General features: G+C 37.5%; 1 protein-coding gene across 1 annotated transcript in view; it reads left to right on the top strand.

Annotated features, from left to right (window-relative positions):
- TUSC3 (tumor suppressor candidate 3) overlaps nucleotides 1-19,392 on the top strand; it is a 115,875-nt gene extending 96,483 nt beyond the window's left edge. The window contains exons 8-10 of the mRNA XM_079779415.1: nucleotides 9,729-9,803; nucleotides 12,580-12,670; nucleotides 16,952-19,392. Of these exons, the coding sequence (XP_079635541.1) occupies nucleotides 9,729-9,803; nucleotides 12,580-12,670; nucleotides 16,952-16,967 (182 nt within the window). The 3' untranslated portion in view covers nucleotides 16,968-19,392. The remainder of the gene's footprint in view (nucleotides 1-9,728; nucleotides 9,804-12,579; nucleotides 12,671-16,951) is intronic.
- The last annotated feature ends 7,704 nt before the right edge of the window (nucleotides 19,393-27,096 follow it).

The following is a 27,096-nucleotide window of genomic DNA, read 5'->3' as shown; positions in this document are numbered from 1 at the left end:
CAGATGTAGCAAGAAAGCAGAGAGCCACCTGGATGTCCAGGTAGTTCAACTGACTGTTGGGTCCATTTTGCTGCAGTAGCCAAAGAAGTTTTCCTGTTGGAGAATAAGTGAGGGAGAATATTCTAGTAGGAGGCACAACAGGTAAAGAAACATAACATGAGAGAGAATATTCACAAATTGTGAAGAGGAGATTTGGCTGGGTAATGAAAATGTACGCATGCCTTGCTAAGAAACTTGAACCTTACCTGAATTCACCAAGCTACAGTCTGTGTGCCATTGGGTACAGGACACATGAGGTATTGTATTGGCTTTACTACCAACTAGACAAACTCTGACCTGTCCCATGATTCCCCATGTCCTTTAAGTCTGAGATCTGAAGAAGATGGCATAGATAATATCAGTTGGAAGTAAAAGTGCTAATATGAATGGCAAAGGCTATACTAGCAATGTATGTATATATATATATATATACACACACATATATACATATATATATATATATATAATTATAAAGATCACATTTGCTTTTCATTTGAGAAAACATTTGTTTTCCATTTATCATGAAAGAGTCTTTGATTCTGCATTTATTTTCAATCTGTGATAGATAAAAATGTTTCTTTTATTTTAATGTGTTATATTGAAGACAAAAACATAGGAGAAAATTAATGATGGATGCAAGTTGAAGATAATTTTAGATTTAGATCCCTTTAAGTCTTCTGTAATGTGCTAATATATTTTTCAACATCTGTTCTCATTCATCTTTAAATTGGCAATGGTGATTCTCTTCCTAGGAGCAACAGTGAACCTAACATCATGTGCAATTGAGAATGAATTATAATGCAGTACAAATGCATTTGTTATTAGTTCAGCAGGATGCCCAGTGCCTTTGGTTATTATATATAATTTACACAAATAGCACCTTCTAGTTTATGTGGGATGTCAGTGTTTTGACTTTTTAAGCAATAAGATAATGATTGGCAGGCTCAGCAGAGAAACTGTGCAGTCTACAAGTGGTTGAAGTACCTTATATATTGCTACAATATTAATACAAATGTGCAGAATAATACATGGACTAGACTGTGTGTGTGTGTAGGCATTAATCTCAGAACAATAGAACAAGTCTCAGAAACATTACGGTTTATCCACTATATACTGACATCTCATATACTCTTTTAATGTGCCAATTTGGCTCCAGCCATAATTTTAATGGCAGAAAAGCATCTGTTATCCAAGAGTTAGACATAGAATCTCCCAGATTTCTAGGGGCATTCCTTAATTATTCAACCTTCCACCCAATGAAGGGAGTTCTACACATCAACTCTGACAGATGAGCATCTAGCTTTTTCCTCTGTTTAAATATTAATCCTTCATCTACCAATGTTTGTCACAAATGTGAATTATTTTTCTCAAATGATAAGTATTACATAGACTCTTTTTTTTAATATAAAACTTTTATTTCCTTTGATACTATGGAACTTAAGCCCAATGATTCTCAATAATCAAAGATCTTAAGTTTAAAAAGTATTTTCAAATAAAAGAGGGAGGGTTGGTGAGTTTAAAGCCATTTTAGTTTAATTCTTATATCTTAATTTTAACCATCAAGTTTAAAGTAGGTTCACAGCTCATTTCTCAGTACTTTTGCAGGAAACATTCCGAGGATGAGATCATACTTATTTTCTGACCCTACTGCTTTCTAATAAGATATTTTACTTGGGGGTTGTGCACAGCCTGTACCTAGGCATCTCTTCGCTTTAAAATTCCTATTTTAGGGTTATATGTAAAAGGTTTACCAAGTTTTGCATTTCTTTATATACATATTTATGGATATGAACTTTCCTTTCTGAAGGGGTTCATAGAGATCAGAGCAGGAATAAATGAAATATAAACCAGGAAAACAATTGAAAAGATCAAAGAAACTAAAGTTCTTTAAGAAAATAAACAAAATTGCCAAACCTTTAGCTAGACTAACACAGAAGATCAACTGATACTGCAGATATAAGGAGGGTCCTAAGACAATCTATGAACAGTTTATGCCACATAACCTAGAAGTGGATACATTGCTAGAAACACACACCCTACCAAGACCAAATCCGGAAGAAATAGAAAAATCTGAACAGACCGATAATGAGTCAAGATACCGAATCTATAATTAAAAATCTCCCAACACAGATTTCCAGGACCAGATAGCTTCACTGGAGAATTCTACCAAACCTTTAAAGAAGAATTGACACCAGTCTTTCTCAAATTCTTCCAAAACTGAGGAGTAAGGAACACTTCCAAACTCATTCTAGGAGGCCAGCATTACCCTGCTAACCAAAACCATATAGGGCACCACAAGAAAATTATACTAATAGACCAATATCCCGGATGTATATAGATGCAAAAGTTCTCAACAAAATACTAGCAAACCAAATTCAAGAACACATACAAAGGATTGTACACCACCCACCAAGTAAGATTTGTCCCTGGGATGCAAGCATGGATCAACATATGAAAATAAGTGTAATATATAATATTACTAAAATGAAAGAAAAAATTTCATGCTCATATCGGTAGGTGCAGAAAATAGTAAAACAACATCCTTTCATGATAAAAAACCTCAGCTGACTAACTTTACTCAGAACAAACTTGAGCAAAATAAAGGCCATATATGAGAAACCCGCAGGTAACCTGTATGTGCAATGGGATAAGTCAGACACACAGAAAGACAAGTACTTCATGATATCACTTACATGTGAAATCTAAGAAAACTAAATGTGTTAAAACAATAAAATGCTGGTCACCAAGGGATGGAAGCAATGGAGGTTAAGACAACTATTGTTTAAAGACACAAACTTACAAACAGGTACTCTAATTAGAGATCTAATGCACAGTACATCGAATATAGACAATATTATACTTGCTAAGAGTATCAAACTTAATTATTCTAACCTTAAAGATAATTATATAACATGATAGAGGTACTAATTGTCACTAAATGGCAATTATATTACAATTTACAAATGTATCAAATTAACATGTATGTCTTAAAATTTATACATTATATGTCAAATATATTTAGTATTTTAAAAGAAAAGATGAGAAAGAGAGAGAGGGGGCTTCTATTGCATAATGGTTAAGAAGAAGAAATAAAATTGGAAAAGAAGTAAAACTCATTATTCGCAGATGACATGATATTGAACATAGAAAACCCCAAAGACTCCATCAAAAAACTACTAGACTTAATAAATGAATTTGGCAATGTAGCAGAATACAAAATTAACACCCAGAAATCTATGGCCTTTTTATATACCAACAACAAAATCACAGAAAGAGAAACTAAAAGCATAATCCCATTTACCATTACAACAAAAAAATTAAGATACCTAGGAATAAACGTAGCTAAGGAGGTAAAAGACCTATACTCAGAAAACTACAGGACATTGAATAAAGATATAGAGGAAGACATAAACAAATGGAAGAATATAATGTGTTCATGGATTGGTAGAATCAACATCATTAAAATGTCCGTACTACCCAAAGCAATGTATAGATTCAATGCAATCCCCATTAAGATACCAACAGAATATTGCACAGACCTAGAACAAACTCTCCAAAAATTCATAGACCCTGAATAGCTGCAGCAATCCTGAGAAAGAACAAAGTTGGAGGGATCACAATACCAGAAATCAAGCTATATTACAAACACATTGTTCTCAAAACTGCCTGGTGCTGGCACAAGAACAGACATATAGACCAATGGAACAGAACAGAGAACCCAGAAATGGACCCAAACTACTGTGCTCAGTTAAAATTTGACAAACTTATAATTCTTAATCTCTGAGGTAAACAGTATGGAATTTCCTCAAAAAAGTTAAAAATGGAACTCCCATTTGACTCAGTAATCCCACTTCTGGGAATATATTCCCAAAAATCAGAAATACCAATCAGAAAGGATATATGCACCCCTATGTTCATAGCAACACAATTTACACATAGCTAAGATTTGGAAACAGCCTAAGTGCCCATCAGCAAATAAGTGGATTAAAAAATGGTGGTACAGCCCTAGCTAGTTTGGCTCAGTGGATAGAGCATTGACCTGCAGACTGGAGGATCCCGGTTTGATTCCAGTCAAGGGCACATGCTTGGGTTGCAGGCTTGACCCCCCAGTCAGGGGTGTGCAGGAGGCAGCCGATCAATGATTCTCTCCATCATTGATGTTTCTAACTCTATATCCCTCTCCCTTCTCTGAAATCAATAAAAATATTTAAAAAAAAACACACACACACAAAAAAAAACAAAACACATGGTGGTACATCTACACAATGCAATACTCCGCCACTATAAAAAAGAAAGAACTCTTAACATTCGCAACAGCAAGGATGGACCTGGAGAGCATTATGCTGAGTGAAATAAACCAGTTGGAGAAAGATAAATATCACATGATCTCATTTGTGGAATATAATGAATAGCATAAACTGATGAACAAAAATAGAGCCAGAAGAAAAATATTTTAGAATAGAAGTAATCCTGTTATTTGCCAAGATTTTTAATATTTCCTACAACTTTTGTGATACCATTCTATGTTAGTAAGGTTTTGGTAATATTATTTTTTCTTTAAATATTAATGTTTATTGCATGTAATATTATATTTAAGATAGTTTTTCTTGAATAATTGGCGTTTATTTCATGTAACATTTAAAATCATTTTGCTTGAGATACTGTTTTTTGCATATAACATATTTAAGATTGTTTTTCTTGAAATGTTAATGTTTATTGCATGTAACATTATTTAAAATCATTTTTAAAATAAATACATAAAGTAAAATAAACAAAACAGAAAACAAAAACACCAGGGATCATCATCACATTCTCAAGTGAGTATTGAGCAGTTCACTTCACATAAATACAAATAATTTTCAAGAGGTATGTCAATTTTGAACTAATCAATATTTTTCTTAATGTCTAGATTTTGCTGCACTTGCCATTGATATTTATTGGGATTATAAATAATAAATTGTTTTATAGCTAAAAAAAAACAAAACAAATGGAAACAGTTAAGGAGGAACACAAACAAAAAAATATAACAATTAGAAAGATTGTCAGTTGAAACTTAGTGCATCAATATTACTTGGAATGTAAATAGAGCAGGGGTCCTCAAACTACGGCCCGTGGGCCACATGCGGCCCGCCGAGGACATTTATCTGGCCCGCCGGGTGTTTTTGCCGCCGCTGCCTGTCCTGCTTAGCAGCCAACTTAGCAGTGTGCATGAATTTGTTCATAGTTATTTTTTTAAACTATAGTCTGGCCCTCCACCAGTCTGAGGGACAGTGAACTGGCCCCGTTTAAAAAGTTTGAGGACCCCTGAAATAGAGTAAGCAATAACTTCTAATTAAAATATTTCCCCTAATCTTATCACATGTTTACAGTAAATATTATACTCAGTCATATAAAAAATAAACACCTTGAAAGTTAGTTTCATATACTCACCACCCTTTGAACTATTGTTAATGTGTTTTATATCTATACTAGAGGCCTGGTGCACGAATTCATGCATGGGTGGGGTCCCTCGACCTGGCCAGCAATTGGGGCTGGCCAGGGGGAGGGACCGTGGGAGGTTGCCTGTGGGAGCGCACTGACCACCAGGGGGGCAGCTCCTGGATTGAGCATCTGCCCCTGGTGGTCAGTGCACATCGTAGCAACTGGCTGGTTGTCCCATCATAATGGTCGCTTAGGCTTTTATAGCTATACTAGAGGCCCGATGCATGACATTTGTGCAAGGGTAGGCTTTCCTTCCTCTGCACCCAGGACCCGGGTTTCCCTCGCACCCCCAGCTTTATCCTGAAGGTCGTCCAGAAGGATGTCCGGTCTAATTAGCATATTATGCTTTTATTATCCTATCTAATAATAGACAAGTATGCAAATTGACCATACCTCCGTCACGCCCACAAGCCACGCCCACCATCCAATCAGAGCGAGTATGCAAATTAACCCAAACCAACATGGCTACAGCCACAGAGAGCAAGGTTTCCTAGGTAACAGAGGAAGCCAAGCTTTCCACCTGCCCTTGTTAGGCCTAAGCCTCCACTCAAGCTACAAAGTTTCAATTATAGAAGGTAAATAAATTCAAACAAATGGCGGCAGAATGGAGCTTGAGAGAGCAGGCCAGGGTTGCCGGTGGCAACGGGAAGCAAAGCTTTCCGCACACCCTGGCCGGGCCCACCCGCTTAAGGCAACAAAGTTTCAATTATAACCCCAACACAAATGGCTGCCAGCCTCAGAGGGAGCCCCAGGCTTGGCTCTGCTCCAGGCTACAAAGTTTCAATTATAGAAGGAAAATAAATTCCAGATACCAGGGCCTCCGCTTGGGTTGCCAGGGGGCGTGGCCGGCCTGCAAACCACCACAGGCCCCTCGCTCAGGCCACCCCACACCCCAAGGGAACCCCCACCTGATCCAGGATGCCCTTCAGGGCAAACCAGCTGGCCCCCACCCGTGCACCAGGCCTCTATCCTATCTAATAAAAGAGTGATATGCAGATTGACCATCACTGCAACACACAATATAGCTGCCCCCATGTGGTCAAAGATCCTGCCCCCATGTGGACACAAGATGGCCACCACAAGATGGCCAGCAGGAGAGGGCAGTTGGGAGGCATCCGGCCTGCAAGGGAGGGCAGTTGGAAGTGATCAACCCTGCAGGAGAGGGCAGTTAGGGGTAACCAGGCCGGCAGAGGAGGGAAGTTGGGGGCAAACAGGCTGGCAGCAGATTGGTTAGGGGGTGATCAGGCTGGCAGGCAGAAGCGGTTAGGGGCAATCAGGAAGGCAGGCAGGCAAGCAGTTGGGAGCCAGCCGTCCTGGATTATGAGAAGGATGTCTGACTGCCCGTTTAGGGATCCAACTGCCCACCGGGATCGGGCCTAAACAGGCAGTCAGACATCCCTCGAGGGGTCCCATATTGGAGAGGGTACAAGCTAGGCTGAGGGACAACCCCCTTCCGTGCACGAATTTCGTGCACCGGGCCTCTAGTTATAGATATAAAAGCCTAAGCGACTGGTACATCCAGTTGACTGAACAACTGGTCACTATGATGTGATGAGAGAAAAATTATATATTTTAAATTTACCCTAATGCTATTCATTTTTTTCTATAGATCTGTGTTCCTATCTGGTATAATTTCCTCAGACATAAAAACCTTCTTAACCATTGTAGCTGAGATATTCTATCAGTTTTTGTTTATAGTAAAATGGTTTTATTTCACCCTCATTTTGAAGAATATTTTCATTAGATAATTGAATTCTGGGTTCACAATTTTTTTAGCACTTTAAATATGTAATTTCTTTTGTGTTGTTTCCATTGATTTGGGTGAGAAGTTGGCCAAAGCATATCACTTTCTCTATATGTAATGCCTTTTATTTCTCTACTGCTTTCAATATTGAATCTTTATCTTTGGTTTCCCATAATTTGACTGTGGTGTGCCTAGATGGGTCTTCTTTGAATTTATTTTACTTTGGGTTTGATAAGCTTCCTGAATCTGTGAGAAATATTTGTTTTTTTGTGTGTGTGGTTTTTGTTTTTTTTTTTAAACTAAATTTGTGTTAACATAAAAACATTCAAACCATTAAAAAAAGAAGAAAAGAGCAAATGGGCTTTGTGCTCAGATGGCCTGCCTTGAATTCTGGCTCCAGCGCTATTAACACCTTGTTCTAGTTATTTAACTTTTCTGTAAGTTGCGTTATCACAATTTACAAACAAGAATAAAACAGTACCCACCTCACAGCATTGTTATGGGGCTTAATGAGAGGAATCCCTGTGTGGTGTTCATCCCAATTGCCTGCATACAGTTGCTTCTTCCCTATGTTTTCTTCTAGCAGTTTTATTAAATCAGATCTATGGTTAAGTCTTTGATCCATTTCATTTTGTAAATCATATTTTCCCCAGGAATAGAAATTATGCCACTTCCCCCATGATTGTATTAATGAAACTAGAGGCCCAGTGTACAAAATTTGTGCACGGGGCGGGGAGTGTGTCCCTCAGCCCGGCCTGCAACCTCTCCAATCTGGGACCCTTCAGGGGATGTCCGTCTGCCGGTTTAGGCCCAATGCCTGCAGGATCAGGCCTAAATCTACAGTCGGACATCCCTCTTGCAATTCAGGACTGCTGGCTCCTAACTGCTCACCACCCTGCCTGCCTGATGCCCCTAACTGCTCCTCTGCCTGCCTGATCTCCCCTAATAGCCTCTGCCTGCCTACCTGTCTGATTCCCCTAACTGCTCTCCCCTGACTGCCTGATCCCCCTAATTGCTCTCCCCTGCCTGCCTGATCCCCCTAACTGATCCCCCTAACTGTTCTCCGCCTCTGCCTCAGCCCTGCCATCATGGCTTTGTCTGGAAGGATGTCCAGAAGGTCGCCTGGAAGATGTCCAGTCTAATTAGCATATTACCCTTTTATTAGTATAGATTTCAGCAACTTCTTAGCAGATGAAATCATGAAATGAATACTTTATTTATAATACCTATATAAGGTCATTTTAAAACATTTATATTTCATATATTTGCCAATATGTGTCATAGTAACTATAATCATATGTATAGATTAAAATGTATACATGAATAAAAAGGGTGTTTCCAGAGAAAGATAAAAGGAGAATCCTAACTTGACTCCTTAATAAGGACTTACATAGTCATAGCCGTCTGCTCCAAAGCACTAAGCAGTAGAAATTACCCACATAGGAACAAGTTGAATGATACAAGCTTTTAATATTTCCTCTCATTACTAGCAATGCCCTATGACTATGGGCTCAAGGGAATTTATATCAGTAGACTGTCCAAAACACCTTAAGAATAATGAGCCCTTAAATTCCACAGATTTATCATACTGGTAGCATGAAACATTCCTTCTCTTACATGATTCTTTCAGGCCATCACTGCATGATTGAAATTCAAGGAATTTAGTAATTATCTGAATTTCATTGGTTTTCAAACTGGGTATAATGGACCCCCAAAAGTTTAGTGGTAGTATGTGATGTATATACATGTATTGGGTGGGGAGGCCGGGGGAGGGTTAGGGGGTGATGCTATTGCAACAGGGCTGATAACGGCTTTTTCTCTTGTTACTTTAGACTTCTGACCAAACTTGGTTTTATGCTGAATACATTTTAATTTTCTGTGACTGCTAATGTAATGTGTCATTGTGATTCTATACTATCTTTATGTATAATGTGAAATGTCATTATTGGTTTTGAGAGTCCACATAAAGCATACATGCTGTGAGGGTCCTGGAATTTAAGAGCATTTCAATTATTTGCAAAATCTAACAAGGTTTTAGGTTATATATTTTAAAAATCAAGTTAGCCCTAGCTGGTTTGGCTCAGTGGATAGAGTGTCAGCCTGCGGACTGAAGGGTCCCGGATTTGATTCCAGTCAAGGGCAAATGCCCGGGTTGCAGGCTCGATCCCTAGTAGGGGGCGTGCAGGAGGCAGCCAAACAATGATTCTCTTTAACCGTTGATGTTTCTAACTCTCCCTTCTTCTCTAAAATTAATAAAAATGTATACTTTTTTAAAAATCAAGGTAGATTTAAATACACAAAGAATGATAATTTTACTTATTTTATCTGAATAGAATAAGTTGTATCTACCTGTGTGCATTTGTAATTTAAGTATTCCACTACAGAAAACATTGTGTTCAGATAAAAAAAAATTAATTTGTTTTATTTGCATCCGTTGCCTCTTTTTCCTTGACAATTACTGTAGACGCTGCTATCACCATGGGGATGGTTCTTCTAAATGAAGCCGCAACATCCAAAGGAGATGTTGGAAAAAGACGAAGTAATTCTCTGCTGTTGTTTTATAATTTTGTTTTAGACTTAAGATTCATTTAAATCAAATGGGAAATATAAAAGTCCTTTGTAAACAAACTCCTAAAGAAATGTTCTGGTTGAGGAAGGTTGCAGTGTTTTTTACTCTTCTATTCTTAGATGTGTGCAAATAATTAAAAATATATTCCTTCCGAATGGGATTGGATGACTTTCTGTGGAACTGCAGAGAAAGGAGAAATTATCTCTACCCTCGTCAGGGGTGCTCTGCCCAGCTCCATGGAGGCTCTAGTCTCTGGATTACCATGCACCCTGCAGGGAGAGGTGGGGATGCTGTGGGGGAGCCTGAGAGATGTACTGTCAAATGGTAGGTCTTCTATGCCACGGGAATCAGGTGTGCATTTCTGAGCCCTTTTTAAAACCCAGATTTTATGTATGAGGAGCACAGGTACCTGAGAAAGGCTAACAATTCATTAAGAAGTTTAAAGATGAATAATTTATCCTATATAATGAAAGCCTAATATGCAAATCGACTGAACAATGGAATGACCAGTGGAACAACTATTCACCCTGACGCACACTGACCACCAGGGGGCAGACGCTCAACACAGGACCTGCCCCCAGCCCGCAGGCCCCAGGCCAGCCAAGGTGGGTGCCAGTGGGGGCCCCCTGATCACCCTGCCAGTTACCCCACAGATCAGCCCTGATTGCTGGCCAGGCCTAGGGACCCTATTACCCATGCATGAATTTTGTGCATCGAGCCTCTAGTTTAAAATAAAAGACTTACTTTATGGGATTGTAGGTAGGGTAATGATTGTTAGTACATCATAGTGATTTCTGAACACTTAGGTATCATAAGTGTTGAAATGTATTGGGTGAAATATACAGTTTAGTTTACCATTTTCCATTATGTCCTCTATACACCATTTTGAAGAAATAAACATGTTACTTTGTTTAGCTAAGCATTGTTCAGATATATCACTTCATGATATATCTTTTGAATAAACAATGTGATGCTCTTAGGATTGATAAATAACATTTATGAGGCAAATTCTTATGTGATGATATATTACCATATGTCCTATCATATCGGGCTTAAGTAATAGTAATAAATGTGTATTAATATTTTAATCACACAATGTCTATGAAACAATTACTTCCAACTTCTTCTCTCTTGGTCGATATTTCTATATATAACTAGAGGCCCAGTGCATGAAATTCGTGCACAGGTAGGGTCCCTAGCAGCTACCGTCGCCGCCAGCCGGGGCCTCCCTCCATGGCTGCCTGCCACTGCTGCCGGCTGGGGTGGAGAGGCTGGGGTGAGGGGCCACGGGGCGGTTGGCTGGCCAGCCCCACCTCCTGGTCGAACTCCCTCTCGGACTCCCTGTCTAGGGAAGAATTTGCATATTAGGCTTTTATTATATAGGATTCTCCAACCCCCACTGCCAAATTGTGTGTGTGTGTGTGTGTGTGTGTGTGTGTGTAAGAGAGAGAGAGAGATTATATTTTTAAATTATTTGTTTATTCTGGTAGGATTGATATAATACAACCACTGTCATTATTATTGACCAGGTCAGAATGCTTCTGTGTCATAGCATTTGCTTCTTACAAGTGTGTTATCTGGGATGGGCTGCAGTGATTCATTTAGTAATTACTAACTCCTCACCAACCATTTAATTCCTCTCCCTTATCCATATACAAGTATTTGGTTGCATTATTTTGTTCCACTACAGAAAATCAAGTAAATATTTTTATGTGTTCACATACTTTGAGCCTCATTCCCCACTGCGCATATCCAAATGAGGCTACTAAGAATGGCAAAGGAAAAGTTTTATTCAGCTTCTGAAAAGCTTTTTAAAATAAAGAAAAAGGAAAGAAGTGTTTGATAAAAGTACTAAATGTAGGAAGGTATAAAGTAAAGCACCATGCAATTAAGTCTGGGTTTAGTAAGACTGCTGAAAGCTATGTTGTTAGCTATGTTGTTACATGCTCCATCTAGTGCCTGGTGTCTAGCATATTGGATATTCTACAATATTTTTAAAAGTATTTTTTCATTTTGTGATATTGAGCACCTTTTTTTGTCCTTGGAAGTTCACCTATATGGCCTTGTCTGAAATGAAATGTCACAGAGACTACAATTGAATGCTATTAAGCGCTTATGACTTAATTTGTACTCAAATCAGAGAGAATAATATCCCTACAGAGTTGAATGAAAACTGACTAACAGATTTCTAGGCCATTATTTTGAGAATACCATACCATATATACTCCCTTTTACTCTTCAAACTTTTATTCTTAGCTTTCTATACATTATAATGAATTATTTGTAAGTAACAGGTTTTTACTGATGCAATAATCTAAAGTTATTTTTCATAAATACTGCTGGCCCTGAGAATAAAATTATATTTAGCATTCCAATAATGCAGATGTCTCTAATAGAGCTAATGCTTCATAATACAGGGAATAATTTCATTTGTGGTTTATCACATATTTTGTTTGTTTTTATCGCCTGGGGCATTTTAGTACTTGTAGGAATTCTGTTAAGAGAGGAAAACTATCAGAAGACTTAGATCAGTTACTTTGGTTGTTTTCATACCCAAAACATACCTGCTCATTGGGGAGAATGTGGCAAATAGTGAATCCATTGTATTTTGGATTATCTGATTTGTTGGACCTGTGTGTGCCATGAACTATTGATGTAAGTACACTGTGATTATTGAATGCATTTTAAAATGTAGACGTTTGGGTTGCATGTGTCTAGACACTGATGGTATTTTCTGTCTCTCTAGTCATTTGCCTGGTGGGATTGGGCCTGGTGGTCTTCTTCTTCAGCTTTCTGCTTTCGATATTTCGTTCCAAGTACCACGGCTATCCTTATAGGTAATGTTATACTAACGTGACTGTATTCATTCTTAATAAACAGAATTTCAGTGGTTAATTTATATTCAAGGATTGATGTAAATAACTAACACATTTTCCCAGAGATTTTAAACTCAGTTAAGCAAGTGTGAGCACCTGCTATGTGTTCAGCATAGATTATACAAAGGAGATAGAAGACATGGTCCCTGCTCCCAAGCAGAGTATAACTTATTTTAGAGAGATGTTCATATATACGTATATGTGCATATCCACATAACAAAATGGGTTTTAAGCTTTGTTGAATTCATCAAAATTTCTTTTTATTTTAGATTATCTATCTATCATGGCTTTGACTGCATTTTCAGTTTTTTTCTCATATAATCTACTGTTAAGTTTTGTACTAAACTTTGCATCATCTTTTGAATTCTGCAAAGTTTTAGCTTTTTCAAATAAGAAAAGCCAACTTGAAAGGAAAATTAAATGCTAAAATAATCTCTGGTCACTAGAGTTATCATCATGAATATCTAATACAATTTCCAGCAACATACTGTCATGATTGGAGGTAGGCAGTTGTTGAAAATTCATTCTCAAATCACCTCATTATAACCAAACTTTAGACTTTTACTAAAACCTAATACAATTGGTGAGCAAGATAATACTTGGTCATTTCATGAACTAGGCATAAATTTATTTCTTGAGCATATTCCTTCTTCAGCTTCTCTTAGGAGAATAAATGTTTTCCTTTCTCTACGGGGTCCTTCTAATAGCTTAATCCATCCTTCTCTTAATTAGGGAGTAAAGGGCCTATATTTCCTTTTTCAGTGTTAAAACTGCTGAGTTAGTGCAACTAGTGATACATCGATAGAAAGTAAAATCTCATCAGACCTTATATCTCTTCCTCATGTGAACTATTCAGTTATCTTAAGATGGTTTTATGTGTATGACAGCAACAGTTCACGGCTTTATCTGGGGGACAAAACTAATCCCGTAACGGGGAGATCTGCCTGTGGTGCTTTAGTGGAGGAGTAAGCCTCTTCAACCCCACCTTCCTTCTCACATGGCAGAGGCTCGATTCTAGCTCTCTTCTTCCCACGCACGTAAAGATAAATGTACTCAAGGAGTGGAGAAATGTAACATGTCTGAGCTGTGGGATCATCTGCCTTAAATCCTGTCTGCAGTGTAAATGTTGTCAAGCACATTAGCTCCCAGGACAACTAGAGTAATAAAAAGAGCAAGTAAAGTCTCCAGTTTCTTCATTTTGTTCCTGACATTAGATAGCCAGCCAATTTTGGTTTTGAAAATGTGAAATGATCAGGCTAATCAAATCTAAGGTTAAGTATGCCCAAGAAAGATAAAGCTACATTTTTCTCTTTCCCCTACCCTAGGATTGAGAATCATGGTTCTATATAATTTGAGTCTTAGTTTGTAAATGAGTATTTGTATTCCCTTTAATTATGTTTTTTATCTAGGATGCCAAAAACACTGAAAAAAATTAACTCATTTCAATCTACAGCACTTACAATATGCCAAAGAAAAGGCATCTCTTTTTATTAAAGGTAAAGGACAGAAAGGGGTGGTGTTAGGAGATTCTTTAAACCCTATTTAGTTGACAGTCAGGAAATGGGGAAAGTGAGGAGCAAATTCTAGCTTTCCTTGTGTACCAACTACCTACTTATGCCCCATCTACATTGTTCTCTGACGTAGCAGAGTAATGAGTAGGGAAAATAGAGAAAATTAAGTTTTTCCTAGTTTCATTGCACAGTATTACATTTGACGGCACTGATTTTGTTAGGCTGTGAAGACTTCTCCTCAAGTCAGTACTTTGTCCCAAGGAGTAGTTGTCATTTAATAGAATTCTCTCCCGTCCTCTATTTCTTCACCAGGAGAGGACATAAATCCTCAGGAAGTTTTCAAATACATATTCCAGGCCTCCCCCTAGGTATACAGAGTGAGCATTTCTGACCCGCAGCCCACGCTTGCTAATGTTATGTCTACATAAGTGTGGCATTGAACTTCCTTACTATGTGACCAGTCCCACTCCCTTGTCAAGTCCTCACCAGTTAAGTAAGGGACAGGCCTGCCCTCAGCGGGCCACCTGGGGCTGGACATGCAAATGACATCTCCTGTGAGAAGCCAGAGATGGCAGCCATGCCCAGGAGTGGTTGTGGATATGCAATTTGACCTGATTCAGATGAAAACCCTGAGGAGGAGCTGCCACGAAACAGAATCGGACAGCCTAGCAGAGAAGCTGGGGAAGTGGAGGCAGATCCTGGCATTTCCTGTGCCAAGAAATACCCGATTCATAGAACCACGACCATCATTATTTGTAAACTAATTTTTCACTTTCCTCACAATTTTGGATTCTGTTTAATCTACAGTCTTTAGTTTCTTCTCTATATAGAGTGATCTTTTTATTTCATTTTTATTTTCTCTTAAACCTCACAAAACCTTAAACATTTATACCTTTCACATTTTCTCAGTACTTCATACTGCTATTTTTTTTTGCCAGTCTATATGCTGAAGAGGATAAAAGTCTACTGTAAATGTTATCCTATGCCCATAAATCTTCCCCGCATTTTTAGTCTTCAAGGTTTTTTTCCTACAGTATCAATGTTTCATACCATCACTCAGTTCTCCCAGATTGTCTTTTAAGTTTTTAAACTTCCTGACTTAAATCCCTGATCTGTTTGTTACTAGCTGTGTCCTTTGACAAGTTACTTAACTTAAACCTTGGTTTTCTCATTTGTAAACAGAAAAATTTTACATATTTATTTTGCTTAGTGTAAGGATTGCATGAGAGAACGCAGGTAAAATCAATGGCACGTTGTCATTACATAGTATTAATTACTCAGTGGCACATAGTATTAATTACTCAATAAATGTTTGAAACTAACTATTATCATAATTAATTCTGATGTAAATATTGTAAACTCATTTATATTTAATCTACCTTTTTCTAACCAGGATTTTTCTTTACACTGAAGATTAAGTAACTTGTTTGCATGATTGAGTTGAGTGAAGAACAGATTTTCCCTGAACCTTTTGATGAATTTAATTGGACTCCTGAGTCTCTTGAAACTACCAGGGAAACATCAATATTAAGAATTTGATCTAATTACCATCTGAGCCATAGTTAAAAAAAAATTATTGCAGTGGTAGCACTGAATTTATTTTGGGTATTAAATAAAGATTAACTTAAGGGTTTGTGCTATTTACTAAGAAGAGCAAAATGCTAATAGCAATACATGATAGTGTTCACTTATGGGTAATTACTTTCCCAATATTTTCCACTGACATTTTCACTCACGGTGAAGTTTTCTTCAAAACGTTTCTGTAAAAATATTTATGACACATCAAGTCTCAAGTAGGAAAGTAACAAGAAGCATCCTCTTAATTCTATCACTTTGCTTCCTGTTTTTAAGATTCATGGAAAATAGTATTTAGAATCAGAAGATCAGTTCAAGTTCAATATATAATTTTGTATATTAGTTAAGAGCTCTGATTCTGAAGTCACACAAATCTGAGCTTGAATCTAAGAACCTCTCTTTACTAACATTGGGACTTGGAATTATTTGCACCATTTCATCAGAATCTGATGATGCTTTTATTATACTTTCTTTCTGGTTCAATATAATGAAATTATAAATTTCATAAAAAATCATCAATTGTTTATATTATGTAAGTGAATTGTAAATTGAATGATAAAAATATTTAGGGCATTGAAATTACCCACTTTAAATATTTATTTCAGTCCATTCCTTTATTTCCCCTGTATTGCCAGTCTGAGTGATTAACCATTGGTCTAGCCCAGTGGTCGGCAAACTCATTAGTCAACAGAGCCAAATATCAACAGTACAACGATTGAAATTTCATTTGAGAGCCAAATTTTTTAAACTTAAACTTCTTCTAACTCCACTTCTTCAAAATAGACTCGCCCAGGCTGTGGTATTTTGTGGAAGAGCCACTCTAAGGGGCCAAAGAGCCGCATGTGGCTCGCGAGCCGCGGTTTGCCAACCACTGGTCTAGCCAACAATGAGAGTGGCCCACAGAAATAGCGTGTTTTACCCAAACTTCACCACACAAGTTCTTATCAGCATCTTCGCCCACCACTGACCTACATTTAGTCCCAGCCTGACCCCATTCCAGGAACTAATTCAGCACAATTATCCTCATATAACTATTAAAATGAGGTGAATTGATGTAATTATGACATTTTTTGTTATATTTATATGTACTAATTTAGAATGGGATAAACAGTTATTGTTTTCCTTACTTCCACTCACCATAATTTTTCTTTTTCAGCTTTTTAATTAAATGAAGCCAAGTGGGATTTCCATAAAGTGAAAGTTTACCATGAAGATAAAGTGATCCTGACACTCTACTTTGAATTCTTCAGTACATTTCCATGTTGATTGTGATAATGTAGCTTATTCTTGTGTAATTTTATAAATGTGAGATTTCCCAGTGAATTTAATTTATAGAAATGTGTGGTTAAATTTAATATTAGCACTGGAAAGAACAAAGGAAATACTGTTGTGTTTTTCAAGCATATCATCATATTCAATGTGTGCTCCAGGACTGAAATAAATGACAATGTGTCAATTCATGCTTAAATGTTCTTATTAGTAAGAAAAACCACAGCGTTACTAAGGGGAAAATAAGTGTGTGTCAATAAATTCCTAGGGCTGTACAGAGATAAGATATATGCATGAGAATATGTCATGCTCTGAAAAATTATATTTATTGCAATTTCAAGTTAAAGGATATGGATGGTTACATAGTGTTTTGTTCTAAATAGTCCTAACTAGAGGAAGGTGTGCAGGACTGGGAGCTGGGTGACTAGTACCCACAACTTGGATGCCTAACCTGGGAAAGGTAGGTTCTTTCCATTTATAAATCGAAAGCAAACGTGGCCAAATCAACATGCCTCAAAGGCATCGGCAATGGAAGCAGCACCTGAACTAAGAATTCGTTCCTCTCCAACTTCAGAGGTGTCATCTAGGAATCCACACTTAGAATCACAGAACTCTCTCTCCATTTCCCCCGTGTTGCCATCAAAACCTCATTCCCTGAATTATCCTGATATGAGTGAGTGACTCGGTGACGCTGTTTTGAAAACCAGATATAGGAGTCCAACATCATGTTTGCATATCCTGTTTCTGATTGTTTATACAGCACCTTCTCATATGTTACGGTGTTTTTTCCTTCACAGCAATTCTGTAAATTAGACAGGAAATGTAAATTTTGTCTGACTTATAGAAATATTACAAGCTGAAAGCCAAAAAGAATAAAAAACAGAGCTTATAACTAGACTTTTAAACCTCAAACCTGAATTTTTACTTCTGTGGTGCTACCCAAAGAAGGAATTAGAAACAGCCCAATATACTTTTTATTTTTCCTCATTAGGCTTTGTTATCTAATTTTTATTAAGATCCAAATAATAGACCACGAACAACTTTGTTAGCTATATTCTCAAATAGGAACCGGTGTACATCCACAGAATTTACTTATTTTGTACGTATGAAATTCAATAAAGAATGGAAAATATAAAAGCATACAGGAGCATATTAAGTTCAATCCTGGGGCAATATCTGTGCTAGCAGTATGAAACCTCTTTTTTTCAAAACATGATGATATTCAATAGTGAAAAGTTATGTAATTCAGAACTATGCTAAACTTATCTCCAAATCTATTATTAAAAACCATATTAATTCCCCTAGTTCCTGTTCAAAGATTGATACATTTAGTATTGGAACAGCATTTATGGAAGAGCAATAAGGGAACACAATCACTGGTTTAATGCCTATTACTAGGTAGCACTTGACTTGTGAATCTCAGTCCATTGAGCATTTTCACATCCTAAAGTTCATGTAGAACAGACGTTATAGTTGGAGTTTGCTAAATGTTATAAACACTTATTTACTAAGTATAATTACGTGTATTTGTCCTTTTAAAGCTCTAAATTTTTCCAGTTAGTGTGCAATCGACTAAAGATATTAACACATATTTGTTCTCTCCATAAAGCTTAATAGTGTTTAATCATGAGCAAAGTCAGTTCTCAGATACTGTGATCCAGGTGAAAAGAACCTCCCTGTCCCATATTAGCAAACGTTTTCTAGCCTAAATTATATAATCTCTGAACATTGAATACCTGCCACCACAAACAGTGGGTTGTGGTTGGTTGGTTGGTTGGTTGGTTTTCAGAATTCTATCATTTAAAAAGCTATTGATTCTCTATAGGCAATAGTTACTTGAGGGGAGTGATTCTAGAGGGAAATAAACTTGTCTTGAGACTAGTCATTATTATTAAGTTCTATGGGCAAAATTCCAAAAAACAAATATTGGCTCAAATGTAGTTTGCTTTCAGAATGTAATGTGCAAAGATACATCTATGATGTATGACATCATTACCTTTGCCAAACAATTTAAACTGAAAAATTAATTTGTGTGTGGTATGTTATATTCTCTAAAGTCACTTTTCAACCAGATGCACTGTATTAAAGATTCCCTTAAAAATATATGTTTAACAATCGCCAGATAGGGTTGAAAATATTTCTCTTCTACTACGTTTTAGAGAAAAATCCTAATATAAAATTCCATCAAAAAGAGTTTCATTTTATAACATAATCAACAACATGTTGCATTTTTCTCAGCACACTGTTCCTTGCATTAGGTATTCACATGAGTAAGCCCAATACTGTTGTGTGTTTACTGTAATTTTCTTTTGCAAATAAAGTAATATTCCTTGTCAGCAAGCATGGTGATTTGGGGAGATTAAATTTTGTAACTACAGAGATTGACAAGTATTTCCTTTCTTGCTATTATGAGAACCATCCTAAGGGTACATGAAGGGAATGGTTATTCTAAATAAGGCATGACATACTGTCTTGAGGTCAGTGACATTAAACATTGTGTTTTAACATCGTGACAGGGGCAAACACATTAGCTAGAGCATCTAGGGACAAAACATTTCAATGAACTCTTTGAGGTTTAATGTTCCTTAGAGTCCACAGAGCTCATTAAGTTTAAATATGAAAACAAGATGTTTTTCATCTTCCAGCAAGAAGCTATATTGGGTCAGGCCAATAATATAGCTAATAATATATTTTTCTAATAGTAGGAAAGGGTCAGCTTAGTGGCTAGTTACACTTAAATGATACTAGTATATGCATATTAGTCCCTAAATTCTCTTATTTAATTCATGAGCACCTAACATGTGAATTTTGCATATTCCTTTTGTTAATCTTAAATGCCTGAAATATATACAAATGTTTATATCATGTAACTATAGAGTCCTTATTTACAGCTAATAAAATATCACAACTTTAGACTATAATAGGAAAATGTCATTTTCACCTAAATATTGGTGTATGTATTTACTTACATTAAAAATTATGCATATGGCCCTAGCCGGTTTTACTCAGTGGATAGGGCGTCAGCCTGCGGACTGAAGGGTCCCAGGTTCGATTCTGGTCAAGGGCACATGGCTGGGTTGCGGGCTCCATCCCCAGTGGGGTGTGTGCAGGTGGCAGCCACTCTGATTCTCATCATTGATATTTCTATCTCTCCCTCTCCCTTCCTCTCTGAAATCAACAAAAATATAAAAATAAAAAATTATGCATATGTGTCAATGAAAATGGTAGAGTGAGGAACTCTGGGGACCCATCCCCCTCCATATAAAACACTGGGGGGGGGGGCAGAATTAGCAAAAAAATGTCAGAATCAATGTGGAAAGTCCAGAAAATAGTGCAAGGTGTATACAGCAATGTAGTGAATGCTTCAGAAATAAAAAGATGACTGAAACCCAGTAGTATAGCTTAATGGCATTTTATCTTTTTTCTTTTCACCCCTTCCTCCCTGGTCAGCGGTGGTCTTGAAAAATGGCAGCCTGTATTACTAGCATGGGTGTCTAGTTCTACAGGGAACAGAATGGACCTTCTTCCCATGGAATGGTATTTGTTGTGACCTCTTCAGCGATTCTCAGTAGTTCTGATGCAAGGGGCTTGCCTTTATTTCACTTAACTCAGGAGGATGGAAAAGTAGCTGTGCAGAGAGAGTATTTGCCTAAAACATTAAGGTAATTGAACATGCTGCTGCCTGGGGCAAAAGGTAACAGTTGGGACAAATAGGCAGCAAAGGTCGAAGGTCGAAGGTTGGTCGGGGAGGGAAAGCTGGGGAGGGAAATGCTTCAGGCAATAAGGGCTTTAGAAAGCGCCCACATAGTCTAAGAGGAATCTAGAAGGACATGCCTATATCCAGGAGAGGATGCATGCTCAGAGAAGGCCCTAAGCTTTTACCCCTTGCTGATCTATACCCCCAGTCCAAGCAGAAGTGAAGGCTAAAGCTGAGTTGTAAACACCATGGGTAAGTGTTGAAGGGGTGCCCCACACAGAGCCAGTCTGCCAAGACCAGGAGAAGATTTTCTTTTGTTTTCCTTTTTTCTTTTTGTTTCCAGGCTTGTCAGGACAGCTCTGTCAAACCACGAGGTGACCACTAAACTAACGATGTGGAAACTATAGATCACACATGACTATAGTTTTTACAAGCAGTTTAGGAAAGTCACTCAGCAACCTAACCCACAACAAGCAACAAAAGCTAACTCTGGAGAGGAAGCAGAATCCAATTTCCAGAGCTGCCACAATATTCAGAATGGCCAGTTTGCCAAGAAAAGGGGGCAACATACAAAGAGGAATTCAAACAAGAAAGCATTGTCCAGTCACAGGAAAGAGAAATGAACAGAAACTGTTCTTGAGGAAGCACAGACAGTGGACTTGCTAAATCAGTACTGTAACTGTACTTAATGTACTCAAAGAGCTAAAGGAAACCATAGACAAAGAATGAAAGGAATCACATGGACAATGTCTCTCCAAATAAAGAATATTAATAAATAACGGAGTCATACAAATTCTGATGTTGGACAACACCATAGAAATGAAAACTTCACTAAAGGAATTCAAGAGTAGAACAGGCAAAAGAAAGAACCAGTGAACTTGAAGCTAGGTTAATTGAAATGGTACAGTCCAACCTGGCCGGTGTGGCTCAGTTGCTACTAAACTTACCTACAGTAGATGCTAAAAAAGTTATTCATGATGAAATGAAAGGAGAATAGACAAGAACTCAAAGCCACGTGAAGAAATAAAGGAAATGATGCTAACAAAATGGTGGAATAGGAGTTTTTACCATCATTCTCCAATAGAAAAAAAGGGTTCAAAACACTGTTGAACCTAAAATTGAAAGAAACTATTCATGAATTGTAAGAATTTATGTTATTAAAAAGACCATATTACCCAAAGCAATCTACAAATATAATGCATACCCTATTAAAATCCCAATGGCATTTATCACAGACATGGGAAAAACAATCTTAAAACTTGTGTGAAGTACATAATGTCCCAAATACTCAATACAATTTTGAACAAGAAAAATAAAGCTGGAAGCATACACTCTGATTTTAATCTATATTACAAAACTATAGTAAACTAAGCCATATAGCATTGACATAAAAACATTGAAAAAAAGGAACTTGGAAGACTCAAACATCCCAATTTTAAAACTTACTACAATGCAACAGTAATAGAAATATCGGTAGTGACAACTACAAGGCACCAAATAGACTAGCATAAGGATAAATGTGTAATTTAATGGGAGGAAACATGCATAATTCTTCATAATCTTGATTTGGTAATGGTTTCTTATATATGACACCAAAACCACAAGCAATGAAATAAAGTAAATTGGGCTTTATCAAAATTAAAAACTAAAATCAGAGGACATTATTGAGAAAATGAGAAGACAATTCTTAGAAAATATTTGCAAATCAAATCTGATGAGGATCTAATATCCAGAATATAAAATACGTTATACAAATCAACAACAAAAAAGGCAAAGTCCCAATTTAAAAAAATTGGATGTTAATGGCTTGAATTGTATTCCTTCCCCCAAAGGAGGTATGTTGAAGTTCTAATACCAGTACCTCAGAATGGCTTATTTGAAATAGAGTTGTTGCAGATGTAATTAGCGAGATGAGGTCATACTGGAGTAGGGTAGGCCCGAACCTAATATGAGCAGAGTCCTTATATAAATGCAGCTGTGTGAAGCAGACTCAGGAAGAGCCCATATGAAAAGAGGACTGGCATGATATGTCTACAAGCTAAGGAACACCAAAGGTTGCCAGCAGAACACCAGAATCTAGGAAAAGACCAGGAAGGGTTCCCATGAAGATTTCAGAGGGAGCATGGCCCTGCCAACACCTTGATTTTGGACTTCTAACCTCCAAAATGTGACCATGAATTTCCGTTTTATGTCATCCAGTTTGAAGTACTTTGTTATAGCATCACTAGGAAACTAATACAGTGGGCACAGGACTTGAGTTGATATTAGGCCAAAGATACACAAGTGGCCATCAAAGATGCTCAATATCACTAGTTATTGGGAAAATGCTCATCAAAAATCACCAGATACCACTTCATACCCCCAGAATGGACATAATTTAAAAAGGAAGGTAAGTATTGACCAGAATACGAGGGAAAAGGGAGCCCTTATTGCTGGTGAGAATATCAAATAAATTTACTGCTTTGGAAACAGTTTGTTTCTCAATGAATTAAACATATAAACTACCATATGACCCAGCAATTCCACTCCTAGGTGTATGCCCCAAAGAACTGAAGGCAGGTGGTCAAACAAAGGACATATGCTTGAATGTACATAGCAGCGCTATGTATAATCGCCAACATGTGGAACAACCCAAATGACCACCAGCTGATGAATGGAATCAACAAGGAATAAATTGCTGGTAGATGCTACAACATGTCTGAACCTGGAAAACATTGTGCTAAGTGAACGGAGGTAGACAAAAAAGCCTAATATTGTATGATTTCATTTATATAAAACGCCTAGAATAGGGCAATCCATACTGATCTTAAAGCAGATTAGTGGTTGCCAGAGGCTGAGGGCAGGAGAAGGAGAAATGACTACTTAATAGGTTCAGGGTTTTCTTTGGGATGATGAAAATATTCTGAAACTAGATAGTATTAATTGTTGCACAACACTGTGAATGTTCTCAATGCTGCTGAATTATTTTTGAATAAAGTGGTTTAAATGATACATTTTATATTTATTACCACCACCAAGAAATTATGTACATAGCTATTTAAAAATATTTGGCTCCCTATAACCAATGTTATTCAATAAGACATGGTCCTCTCATCTGAACCACTAGAGTCTAAATTAGGTACATAATGATGAATATGTAGATTTACAGATATGTACATACAAATGTACACATAAACATCTTTAACGGTGAAAAGGCAACATTTAATTCTTTTGAAGAAGGGGGGCATGACTCCTGAATGTGCCTTTTTATGGTTGCACTAGAGGCCCGATGCACGAAATTCATGCAAGAGTAGGCCTTCCTTCCCCCGCTGCTGGCACCGGCTTCCCGCCCGCCCCGGTTTTTGTCCCCAAGGACATCTGGAATGATGTCCGGTCTAATTAGCATATTACCCTCTTATTATTATAGATTATTATAGATTATGCCTTTGTGTAGGAGTAAAGGAAATAATTTGTGTGGAAAGCAAGAGAAAATGGACAGAAAGCAAAATAAGCCAATGCAGAGAAAGGGAGACAAATTAAAATGATTAAGAGATGAGGTTAATTAATGGTCTTCAAATTATTAAATTTTAGAGTATAGTTTTTAGATATAGAAAAGATGTGCTCATCCAATTCCCTTTCCAAAGCACAGAGATTTCTGAACGGTAAAGTGCTTTCAGCTTATCACCATGCAAAGGGCAGTAGAACATCTTAACTTGTGATGGCTTTGATGTCAGCAGCTTTTTTGCTGATAGTGAAGCAAGATTTACTCTCATTTTAAAGCTTTTTTCCCCTCCTTTAAAAAAAATTTATGGTGCCAAATTTTTACCTCTGATGATGTAGCTTCACTTTCTTTCTATGACCCCTCAGGGAAGAAGGCATTTCGATCTTTAGCATATTTTTAGTGTCCATTATGAAAAAACAGATATCCTAAAAATGTGAGCACATGGCCTCCCATTCCTTTGGGAGAGACAAAAATATTCTGGAACTAGGTAGTATTGATTGTTGCACAACATTGTGAATGTACTTAATGCTGCTTGAAAATTAGGAAATACTATTTTTTGAAATATCTTTGCAATACTTGATTCATCAATATGCTCTTTTCAAAGTTCAATCCAATTGTATCTCAAAATGTATGATTTAGATTTCCTATTTGCCCATGCATAGTTATTTATATTTATTTCAACCTAGTTAACTTCTTTTTTAACTTTCTCTGCGTTATCATTATTTAGTGTTTAAGAAGTATTAGAATGTAGTATCACTGCACTAGGCAATCAAATCAATTTTTACCATTGAGAGATTTGTAGTACTATTTTTGTCTCATCTCTATTGTCTATAATTTGTCAGTGAGCTATATTATCATTTAAATATTTCTTCATAATTCATTTTTCATTCTACCATTGCAAAATAAATGTTACAGCCTTCTTTGAATATTATAATCATAGTGGTATCTATATAATAAAAGCCTAATATGCTAAGGGTCCAGTCATCTGTTCAACCAATCAAAGTGCAATATGCTAATGATATGCTAAGGCCACTCAAACACTCACTTTGACGTGCACCGAACACCAGGCGGCAGACACTCTGACTAGTAGGTTAGCTTGCTGCTGGGGTCCGGCCAATCAGGACTGAGCGAGACAGGTCAGACACATCCTGGAGCCCTCCTACAGTCCCTCCCCAGCTGGCCAACCTCTCTTGTCTCTCCCTGGCCCCAATTGTGCACCAGTGGGGTCCCTTGGCCCGGCCTGTGCCCTCTCACAATATAAAACCCCTTGGGGGATGTTGGAGAGCCGGTTTCGGCCCAATCCCACAGGCCAGGCCAAGGAACCCCACTGGTGCACGAATTTGTGCACAGGGCCTCTAGTTTCTAATAAAACCACATAAATCTCTATATGATTAAACCTACTACTACATGAAAAGGGCAGAGTACCTTGGGAAAAAATGAGGCTGAAATTTTAGTTATTAGTTTTAGTTATTCTTTTATGTTCATTATACAATTTAACTTCTGGGTGTCACTATATCTGCCTTTACAATAATGTGGTATCACTGTGTGTACCACCAGCCGGTCATGAAGTCCATAAAATATACTAATATTTTCCACGTTTGCTTAAGTCTCACAAAGTTTTTCTAGCTCAAGTCTTAGAAGAAAGAAGGCACCAAAGCAGAGACTTTTTCTGGCCCTGTCTTGCTTAAAATCTCCAACCTCCATCCCTAACAGTGTAACAACTAGGAGAAAGTGTACCAACACCCCAGAAAATGCAAACTAGCATGATTACTTTCACCTGCTTTTTGTGGGATAAGAGTTGTTACCCAGTTGTTCCAAAGATGAAGAAACAAGGCATAAGATGCCTTTGACTCTCCTGTAGTCCACAAGTCCTGGACCTCAGCCCTCATTACCCACAAAGGGAGATTTCATTTTATCATATGCTGCTGTCAGGGCACAAAGGTTAAGTGGTAGAAGATACACATCTTAACATAAGTTACTTAAATATAAATTGAAAATATAATTCAGTTTTGCATTCTGCTAGTCGTTAATGGGAACAAAGAGGAAAAACAGTCCCAGAGTTCATTTCCTTTTTGCATGGCATCTCTACTTTAAGTGTTAATACATAAGTTATCTCATTCCATCCTTACAGTTTTGTATAGTTGATAAGGCAAGTGCAACTATATATTTAGTAGATGTCTAAGGCACAGAGAGGAAAAGAGAAAAGCTCAAAGATTAATGCACTGTGGTGCCCGTTAGCTGTTACCGATTCATCCTCTCTTCTTCTCTTTGAAATACCCTTTTAAAATATCACATACACAGAAACACACACAAAAGGTATAAATGCATAGTTCTTAAAAATTAAGGCTATGCCCTACTGGTTTTTCTCAGTTGTTAGAGCATTGGCCTGCAGATTGAAGGGTCCCAGGTTTGATTCCTGGTTGGGGCACATGCTCAGGTTGCAGGCTCAGTCCCCATTGAGGGGTTTGCAGGAGGCAGCAGAACAATGATTTTCTCTCATCACTGGAGTTTTTATCTCTTCCTCTCCCTTCCTCTCTGAAATCAATAAAAATATATTTTTTTAAAAATTAAGGCTATCGATAACCAGTTTTGTCAGTCTCTTGAAGGAATTAGCATAACTTCAGTACAGATGGACCAGATTAGAAAAGATCCAATGATCTTTGTCTAGATCTTTGAAACAAAGAGCATTAGAGAACATCTTCCTTTCCCTCCCATGGCCCCTACCAATGCCAACGTGCTCTCCCATCAGAGACTCAGAGCCCAGACTGCCAGCTGGAGAAACCAACTAACACCACCCTGGCTCCCAGCTATGGAATTAGGAGTTGCTTCTCCCACCTGATCTCCCCAAGGACCG

The sequence above is a fragment of the Cnephaeus nilssonii genome (assembly GCF_951640355.1).
Source record: "Cnephaeus nilssonii genome assembly, chromosome: 8".
In the NCBI taxonomy this organism is placed as follows: domain Eukaryota; kingdom Metazoa; phylum Chordata; class Mammalia; order Chiroptera; family Vespertilionidae; genus Cnephaeus; species Cnephaeus nilssonii.
This window is presented reverse-complemented; position numbering and strand designations above follow the sequence as displayed.